The sequence below is a fragment of the Pelodiscus sinensis genome, chromosome 28, assembly GCF_052426305.1.
Source record: "Pelodiscus sinensis isolate ZL-2025 chromosome 28, ASM5242630v1, whole genome shotgun sequence".
In the NCBI taxonomy this organism is placed as follows: domain Eukaryota; kingdom Metazoa; phylum Chordata; order Testudines; family Trionychidae; genus Pelodiscus; species Pelodiscus sinensis.
Window position 1 is genome coordinate 8,036,510 of NC_143079.1, and position 10,267 is coordinate 8,046,776.

A 10,267-nucleotide genomic window follows, 5' to 3' on the forward strand; every position below is an offset into this window, starting at 1 on the left:
ATTCTACGATATGTCTACACTACAGAGTTTTGTCCACACTGCAATTGAGCTCTTCTGAAAGTAAATAAAAAAAACAGAGGGTTTTTCCGACATTGGTAATCTTCTTTCTATGAGGAAGAAGCCTTTTTCTGAAAGAGCTCTTTCAGAAAAAGGCGTGTGTTGGCGGGGAAGAGGGAGTTCTTTTGAAAGAAGAAGAAAAAGCACAGGTGCCTTGGTGGCCATTCCGTCATAGTAATCACAGTTTAAATGCAAGATAGCATTCATTCAGTGTGGACGCTCTCTTTTGAAGAAGCAGATCACTTTTCCGATGAACTTATGTGTGTGGTGCTCTCTTTCAGAAGAAGAGTTTTTTTCGGAAGATCTCTTCCCAAAAAAAGGTTCTTCTGAAAGAAGCCTGCAGTCTAGACATAGCTCTTTTGACCTAGCAGTGTCTATGCTGGGTGGGTTCAATAGTGTAATTGGGTTGTGGATTTTTACACCCCCGAGCAATGTAATTATATCAACCTAATTTCCTGCAATAGACCAGACCCTAGTCTCTTTCTACTGGTTCATGGGAGCTGGGGGATGGGGGGGGAAATCACTTTAAATGCTATCACTACACAACTTCCTCCTCAAAGATCTTGTCTCATCATCACACAGATAGATGCCATTGAAAAACAAATATGTAAACCCTGCACAGAATGAAATACACCCTTTATCTCTAGAATGGTTTAGAAGGCAGAGTGCGGGAAATAATCCACTATTTTAAAAATGCTCTCTGACTCCTTTCATTCCATCTCTCAGGAGTGCTATATATTACAACACTTGCATTGGGTTTCCTACTAGATCAATTTCAAATCCATTAAGTAAGCCTGTGCAAACCCTTGATGTAGATGCATTTAAACTTGAGTAATCTTTGCTTAAATTGATTTACCTTCACTTTGTAGTTTACCTAAGTGGGACGTAAATGTTGCATAAGACTTGTGCTGGCTTCTAGATAGGAGAAGAATCATCCTGTGTCCTGATACATTCAGTGCTGCCTCATTCGTACACTGAAAATAAATACGCTCAGAACAATTTATGTGATTCTTATCTTGTTTTGAGAGTTGCTGTTTTGTTTTGCTTCTGTCCTAGCCTTTCTGGTTGCTCTCATGTTTTTTGCCTTTTCTCTGTGATCGTGTTTCATGCAGTATTAGTCTGACCTTTGGAAGTTAAGAGGCATTGGCTGATTTGCCATAGAAATGGAAACTACTGGGGGGAAAGGACTAACTAGCTTAGGTAAAGCTTTATGGGAAAGCTGATCACATGTAGGTAGAAACATGTGTGTGTTTTATTGTTTAAAACTAATAAAAGAAAGTTATTTTTCACACAGTGCGTAGTCAACCTGTGGAACTCCTTGCCAGAGGAGGCTGTGAAGGCTAGAACTATAACAGAGTTTAAAGAGAAGCTAGATAATTTCATGGAGGTTAGGTCCATAAAAGGCTATTAGCCAGTGGATAGAAATGGTGTCCCTGGCCTCTGTTTGTCAGAGGCTGGAGATGGATGGCACGAGACAAATTGCTTGATCATTGTCTTCAGTCCACCCCCTCTAGGGCACCTGGTGCTGGCCACTGTCATCAGACAGGCTACTGGGCTAGAAGGACCATTGGTCTGACCCAGTACGGCCATTCTTATGTTGTCACACCCCTACCTGAGTTTCTCATACTGCAGTATAGCTTTGACCATTTTTATTACATCCCCAATCCAAGGCCCACTGAAGTCACGTTCCATGTAAAGCATGAAGGATCTGAGTGAATTCCAGCTGACGCCCTCGGAGAATTGTGTTTGTGTTCAAATATGCTAATGTATATTTATAAACATATATATGTATTCCCCTTTCTCTCTAATGCCAGTGTGGGTGTGTCTACACTGCTATGCAAATTGCGTAGCTTATTTTGAGGTAATTTCGAAATAGCTTATACAGCACCAAATTTTGAAATAAAGCACTACAGGCAGTCCCCAGGTTATGTACAAGATAGGGACTGTAGGTTTGTTCTTAAGTTGAATTTGTATGTAAGTCGGAACTGGTACATATTGTAGGGGAAACTCTCGCCAAACATTTCTCCAGAGCTCAGTTTTATTCTCCCACACCTCACTTCCCTCAGTCCTTTATTCTCAAGCTGAGGTGTCTGCTGAGAAAAGCCGCTCCGCGTCTCCCTGGTCTGCTGGGGGGAGCGCTAGCTTCGCGTCTCCCTGGTCTGCTGGGGGGAAGCAAATAGTGTGGGGTTGCCTCACCCTGTTTGTAACCCGGGGACTGTCTGTATTCCGAAATGTCCCTTAGCCCTCATGGAGCAAGAGTTACAGGGACCCCAGAATAGCACGCCCGTTATTTCAAAATCTATTGAAATAACAGGCTGCTTTAAAGATGCGGACTAGCTATTTCAGGATACTTCCGGTATCCTGAAATAAGCTCTGCAGTGTAGACGTAGCTATCTGTGCAATGCAGTTCCCAAGCTGCAATGCAAACATCTTTTCAGAAGTGTAGTGACTATGGCTTTGAATTATGCAACTAAGAGCCATACTCAGGCAGCTGTGCCTGCATGGATTCACCATTACTTCAGTGGAGTTCTCTATGGTCCTATTAATCTGTCTATACGCTACATTTTGCAGCTTAGGGGAGGGACTTATACCCTCTCTGAGTTATTTCTTTCACTATTTAGACTGTTCAGATACAAATTATGTTCCAAGAGCCACATGAAGAATTTGTGAATGAGAAGTGAATGTTTGCATCCCCAAAAGCACCAGCTGAAACAGAATAGTCACCAATATTACATGTTCACCTATATAGGACTGGAGCATTAGGACTGGCTCTAAGCATGTATAGAATTTCATCAGTCATTTTCAAATGTATTTGGTAACATACGACACACACTATGGGAAAACTGTGTATGCAGTTCTTTATTGTCTAGCTTTATCGCACATACTTTACTGAAGCCTTCATTACTATAACCACTCAAGGTTTCCATAACTATTTTGAATTTAAACATATTTTGTCTCCTGTGTGACTTAATATTTTTCATTTTAAGGTTTTGAATCATCCAAATTGAACATAACTCCCGAACCGATAAGTAAACACCATGCATACTCTGGAAGCAAGCCAATAGGCACTCTGCAAGCATACGGATACTGTGCATAGAGGAAAACAGAGAACTTGAAACCTAAATTGTCTCTGAATTAATTACATGGTGCGACATTTTTAGCTCAATAGATTTGAGGGTTGTTTTGTGACCTGATTGGGAAACCAACACGCAGTCTAAATCAATCTTTCTTCTTCTCCTCTTTTTTCTCTTCCTTTCCTGCTGCCTCTTCTTTCTTCTCCCCATCTTCAGCTTCCTCAGCAACCTCCTGGGATTCCTCTCCTTCTTCTGCTTCCTCCTCTTCTCCTCCTTCCTCCTCCTCACCCTCTTTGGCTTCCTCAGATTCCTCCTTGGCACCTTTAAAAATTGAGCAGCAATAAGCATTTCGCATCATGCATGTAGAGTTGCTGAGCTATGGTCACCTCTACTGATTTTAGTGTGAGCAAAAATTAACTTTGGTGCCATCATAAATGTCTATGAATGTAGGATGTATTTATTTAGGCTAAGTCTTTCAAGAACTAAGGGAATTAGGCACCAAATCATATTGCATTTCAAAGGGTCTTGGGTACTTAGCTTCTCTAGGCTTCTTTGAAACCCCTGCATTTAAACAATAACAACAACTGATTGGCAACTCTTTTTAAGCCCTAACCCAAAGCCCACTGAAGTCAAAAGGTATCCGTTCACTGACTTCAGTGAACTTTGGATGAACCCTTGAGTTCATTGTCTAGTGAATCACCATTAACTTACAGATGAACTTTTCTACTAAGTGGATCTTAGAAAACTATTTACATAAAAACAAATTTGCTTTCAGATGTGTGGCTGAAATCCTCCCTCAAGGATTAATCAGGATCATTAATATGCGCCTGTTGAATTCTTTTTCCTGCTGTTTAGCCAGTTAAGAGTTTACCATCTATAGCTTAGTATATTAGAGTATGCTGCCTGAGAATGGTTATAGCATCAAAAAGAGAATGAAGATTCTCAAGTTCAAGGACAGGATAAAAATATTGCAATAGGAACTAGGGAAGGATGCTCTAGAGAATAATTGGTTTGAAATGTTTCTTTAAAGATGTACACGTTTAGTAAAGCAATTAATGGACAAAAGTACTTTGGTGGAAGGAGGGCAGTGAAAATAACAGGCAAGAATCCCAGCTGGTGTCAATAGTAGTGATCTATGCCAGCTGCAGATCTGGTTCAAGATATTCTCTGGGAATTCATATTTAGTTCAAGATGTTCCTGTTGCTTTCAGGAATGTGTATAAATGTTAAATTAGGTATTTATTGGCTAGAGAATTTGCCAATAGCACTTTCTATTATCATGATCCCGATGCTCTTCCTTTGAAAGCCAACTGCAAAACTCCCATTGACTGCCAAGGAAGCTGTATTGGCCCCATCATGTGTTGAACAGTCAATATTTATCTGAGCTCAGCCTTTACATTATACCTAGGTTTTCCCACACATGCATCACAGGGTCAGCCCAGCAACCCTTTACTTCTGTGACTAGCCCCCATTTAAGCCAATGGGTCTATTCGCTTGACTTAGGCATGTTTCTATTAACAAAGATTTGCAGATTGAGGCCTCACATAAGTAGAGGTGAATTCAAAAGAAATCAAAAGTACCTTCTTCCTCAGCTTCTTCTCCTCCCTCCTCTTCCTCAGCCTCCTGCTTCTCCTCCTCCTCCTCGCCTTCTGAAGGGGGTGCTTCTTTGGCCACTTCCATTTTTGCTGCCTCGATCGTCTCCTCTACTTCTATCTGTTCTTCCTGGACGTGACTGGAGTAGTAAGCAGGGAAGGAACGGGCTGACATCAAGTAGGAGCTGCTCTGTAAACCGCTGTAGGCAGACCTGCCAAAGACTGGGGCACTTTGAGTGTAGCCGCTAGTTATGCTTCCAACACCGGTGAAGCTAAGCCGTGTCTCTTCCCCTTCCAATAGTTTTCTAGGAGGAAAAAGAAACAATTAATTATTGCTTGTCCTCCAGTCCTGCTTAAAAGCCCTAATCATGGGTGGGTCAAGTGGCTGTACAAACACAGAACACAAAGATGGTCCCTGTCTGAAAGAAATTACCATCTTCCACACTTTTAGTCTACAATAGTCAACTGTCCAGTGGCAATTATACACTGGTGAGCATCACTGGAGGTAAAGATCTTTTTGAGAGGGTACGAAGGAAAAACAGCATTAAAATAACATCACCACAACTAGAATGGAAGATAATTGTGTCCTGTTACTCTGCAGGGCTACATAGAGAAGGAACATCCACCAAATTGACCTTCTTTTGTTCCTAGGAGTCCACATTTAATAAATATACCAAGCAGTTTTATATTACAAAAAAATATTCTCCTGCCTCAACAGTCAGCTGCAAATAGTCAATAATCTTAGCTTTCTGTTTGCAGTTTCCATCAATGCTGAGGGTCAAACAAAATAATGATAGCGCAGTAAGCTTTTTTGCAAACATTAGCGTTAGCCTTTTAAAAGTAATTTTTAGTGGGATCTGTGCACCTAACTCACTTAGGCACTTTTGATAATCCCAACATTTGTATTTATTGTTTTAAATAGGCTTTGATAGTTCTAACAAGCTTTTTTGTATTCAACAAATCTAAGCATACTACTAAATTCAGACTTCGTATTGAAGCAAATGTTTTGCCTTCAAATCATCTTTGGTTGGCTTTTTTTTTTCCTGTGAGAGTGATAAGGGGGTAGTTAATGAAACACTGAAGAATAAAATAGAATTCTATAGGAAAGCTGCCACTACAGTGACAAGAGTGGAGAAAATGACCTAATAATTCTTCTCTCTCTGACACATTAGTCTATCAATAACTAACCTAGTCAGCAGCTATAATTCTCACAAAAGATTTGTCTAAAAGGTTTAAAGATTGAGAGAGAGATGAAAAATAAAACGGAATTTCTCCAGCTACAAGAGAAAATTTCTGATTCACTTAACACTTTTTCCATCATACCTGTATGCTGCAATTTCAATATCCAGAGCCATTTTCACATTGAGAAGGTCTTGATATTCTTTCAAATAACGGGCCATCTCACTCTTTGTGGTTCTCAGTTCATTTTCTAATTTATTAATTGTGTCCTGTTGGGAATGAGAATATTCAGCAACATAAAATTCTTAGTTCCCCTTGTGCACAGCAATGATGGCTTGGAAACAATGTTACTAACCTATTAATGTAAATTCTGCTGCATCAATGGGATGTGTTTAATAGACCCCACATCTACCCTCAAATATAAAGTTAATATTTACATTAAGTGCCACATTACCTTGTAGGGTTTTCCCATGTCTAACATCTATGACTCCATTTCATTTAATGGTTTTGACATCTGCAGTGGTTCTGATTTTCCCTTATTTCTCCCAAACAGCTGCCAGCATTTATTTTAGTCCCCACCATTTTTAGGAGAAATGCTAAACATCAACATCATAAAGCAAGTAATGTCGTGAAGCTACAATACTTCAATAAATATTATTTTACATTTTAGTCTAATGCCATTTTTCTTTAATTCATGGGACTTTATGCCAATAAACACAATGGGCTAGATCCTTAGATGGTATCTACTGGGTTCCCAGGGGTTGCTACATTGATTCACACCAGCTAAAGATATGGTCCATTAGATTTGGAGCCCATTCCCTGCATCTGCAGAAATGTTTATCTACACCAGTTCCATCCTTTCCCATCAAGGAAGCAATAGATGTTTTTCTACATCAGACTAGATAGTTCCTAATGAAGTGGTTGCTAAAGGAGAGAATGGCCTTCTTGAATCACATACTAAAGTAAAACTACCAGTTAACTTAAATCATAAATTGGAAGGATCCTCAGTAGGAATTTCATTCTGGCCCTCAGCACTGAAGCCAGGACTACATAATAATCAGAATATTCTGGATCCTGACAGGTGCTGATGAAGAATTTTGCTTGAGTAAGAGCCATAAGATTTTACATGCAGTAATAAGTGATTCAAGAGCTAAATTATTCCTGAAATTTTTGTATTTTTCTTAATCTTTTATTCTTTCATCCTTTTGTATTCTCTATCATACCTTCTTAATTAATTTCATTCATTTTTCATTAACGGATTAATTAAATCCTTTAAAATGTAATCACCTAACATGCATTAGAACTAATACAGCTCATTCATATTTTATTAATAGCAATATACAATTCATAAATAATACAATCCAATGAATATTAATCCTGTTAATATCACTGTAATCTGATATTCAGTCAAATGAATATGCCAGGCATTATAACTTTTTAATTGTAGTCATGTAATTAGTGCTGCATTAAGCACCATTGGAACAAATGCAGCTCACTGTGTTTTGTCATAAACATTGCGAAGTATTCATTATAACCAATAGCACCTTTTTAATTGCTAGCCTTTATTGCTGTGGTGACTATTTATTGGGTGTCTGAGTTCTTATCTGCTAGGCACTGGATTTTAACTTCACCCTTTACAACAATTCTTTTAATTAATATGCATCCTACTTAATGCAAATCTTTTGTCACTTTCTCCTATAGAGCTGAGGACCTCACGCTGAGGACCTCACACATTTTGCATTTATTTGCAAAGAAGCGCTGCTGATATTCTGGGGTTTCCTGCAAAGCAAGCGGGCACTTACCTGCCTAGAAGTCTGCTGGGTCAGTCCCCTGAGCAGAGACTGATCCAAATCTCATGTGGGACACCATTCCAGCGCGTCCACTGACTTGACTGGGCTTTGGAGCAGGTTTAGGCTCTGGGGGGTTCTGCACCGTACCTGGACAGCTCCCTGGCTAGGCGGCTGCAATACCCCACTGTGCTGGACAGCTCCCAGGCTAGAGGTAGGACTGCAGTACGCATTACATAAGCAGATGCTGGACAGCTCCCTGGCTAGGCGGCGGTAAGAGTCGCCTCCCCTCCCCCCTGTGCTGGACAGCTCCCTGTAGGGGTGCTGGGCACGATCCCTGGGGGTGCCCGCCTGGGTACTGGCTGGGCCGTGGTAAGAATCCCACCATGAAGAACAGCTCCCTGGCTGGGCGTAGGTCAGACCCCCCTCCCCACCCAGTGCTGGACAGCTCCCTGGCTGGGCGTAGGTCAGACCCCTGCCCGCCCAGTGCTGGACAGCTCCCTGGCTGGGCGTAGGTCAGACCCCTGCCCGCCCAGTGCTGGACAGCTCCCTGGCTGGGCGTAGGTCAGACCCCCTCCCCGCCCAGTGCTGGACAGCTCCCTGGCTGGGCGGCGGTCAGACACCCTCCCCGCCTAGTGCTGGACAGCTCCCTGGCCGGGTTCTGGGGACGATTCCAGGAGGTGCCCGCCTGGATATCCTGCTGGCTCTGCCGCCCGCCGTGACCTGGGTCAGACGGTTCCCCTTCACCCACCCCGCCTGCTGCCCACTCCCGGGGCGCTCACCTGCAGGGAGCCGATGTCTGCGTTCTGTTTTTCCTCCAGCTCCTGCAGCTGCCTCTCCAGCGCCTCGTTCATGCCGCGGGTGGCCTCGATCTCCAGCGTCTTGGCCTTGAGCAGGCGGCGGCTCTCGGAGATCTCGTCCTTGGCGGCGCGCACGGCGTCGGTGTTCTTGGCGGCGCTCTCGGTGAGCACGGTGAAGCGGCTGCGGAACCACTCCTCGGCGTTCTGCATGTTGCGCGCCGCCAGCTTCTCGTACTGCGCCCGGATGTCGCGCAGCGCGGCCGAGAGGTCGGGCTTGGCCGACACGTCCATCTCCACCGAGAGGTGCGCGTACTGGATCTGCGCCTGCAGCTCGGCCAGCTCCTCCTCGTGCACCTTCTTGAGGAAGGCCAGCTCGTCCAGCAGGCTGTCGATGCGCTTCTCCAGCTCGGCCCGCGCCAGCGCCGCCTCGTCGGCCCCCTTGCGCGCCTCCAGCAGCCGGCCCTCGGCATCCTCCCGGCTCAGGATCTCCTCCTCGTAGCGCGCCTGCAGCCCGCGCAGAGTCTCCTCCAGGCTCTCCCGCTCGCTCTGCAGCGCCTGCTTCTCGCTGCTGGCCTCCTCGGCCGCCAGGCGCAGCTCGCGGATCTCCTGCTCGTAGAGGGCGCGGAAGCGGGAGGGCTCCGCGTGCTTCTGCCGCAGCACCAGCAGCTCGGCCTCCAGCACCTTGTTCTGCTGCTCCAGCTCGTGCACCCGCTCGATGAAGCAGGCGAAGCGGTCGTTGAGGTCCTGCAGCTGCGCCTTCTCCTGGCTGCGGATGGACTTGAGGTCGTTGCTCATGGCCGCCACCTGGCCCAGGTCCATGCTCTCCAGCGAGGACAGCCCCAGCGAGCCCGAGGCGGACGAGGAGACATAGCTGCGCCGCACCGACACGGCGGAGAGGGGCGCGGAGAGGCTGGAGTAGCTGGAGCGCGCCAGGCCGTAGCCGCCGCCGCTGCTGGAGCTGCGCGCCGTGGTGGCCGTGTGCAGCCGGGGGCTCTCGGCGTAGCGCCGCTTGTAGGCGGGGAAGAAGGGGTCGTAGCCGAAGGAGCTCATGGCGCCGCGGGAGGAGAGGCCGCTGCTCTGCGCCCGCCCGCCGCCCGCCCGCCGCTTTTGTAGCCGCGCGAGGAGCCCGGCCCGCTGACGCAGCGGCGGGGAGAGGCCAAGAGCGGGCCGGGCGCTGCGCAAAGGGAAGGGCCGGGCGCCGCCTCCCTCCCCGCCCGGCTGCACCCAGCGCCGGCCCGCCGGCAGCGACTCCCTCCAGCCGCGTGCGCGCAGCCCCTGCCCCCAGAGCAGCGCAGCGCAGCAACGCCCCCCCCCCCCCAGCCCTCTCCCGCAGCGCAGCGCCCCCTCCCAAAGCAACCTCCACCGCCCGCAGCCTAGCGCCCCCCGCCCCCTCCCAGGGCAACTCCCCCCGCAGCCTAGCGCCCACCCCCGCCCGCAGCAGCTCCTGTCGCCCGCCCCAGCCCCCATGCACCCACCACGATTCCTATCGCCCAGCCCTTCAGCCGCTCTCAATGCCCCCAGCAACTCCTGTTGCCCTCCCCTCCATCCCCATGTCCCCTCCGCAACTCCCACCCCTTCCTTCACCGCAGCTCCCATTGCCCCCTATTCCCGCGCAGCAGCTGCTACTGCCCCTTCATCCCCACCCTCCCACATGGCCCCAGCTCCCTCTGCACCCCTTTCAGCTCTTATTGCCTGCCCCAGTCTCCACGCCCCACCCCTCCTTCATCTCCATAGGCACAGCGGCTGCCATTCCCCCCAACCCACCCTCTGCAGCTCATA

General features: G+C 46.8%; 1 protein-coding gene across 1 annotated transcript; it reads right to left on the reverse strand.

Moving 5' to 3' along the window:
- Positions 1-2,904: 2,904 nt before the first annotated feature.
- NEFL (neurofilament light chain) lies at positions 2,905-9,800 on the reverse strand. The gene is made up of 4 exons (XM_075910869.2): positions 8,471-9,800; positions 6,046-6,170; positions 4,711-5,027; positions 2,905-3,452 (listed from the first exon to the last, which is right to left on the reverse strand). The coding sequence occupies exons 1-4, from the start codon at positions 9,536-9,538 to the stop codon at positions 3,277-3,279; spliced, it is 1,686 nt and encodes a 561-aa protein (XP_075766984.2). The 5' UTR covers positions 9,539-9,800; the 3' UTR covers positions 2,905-3,276.
- Between the last annotated feature and the right edge of the window lie 467 nt (positions 9,801-10,267).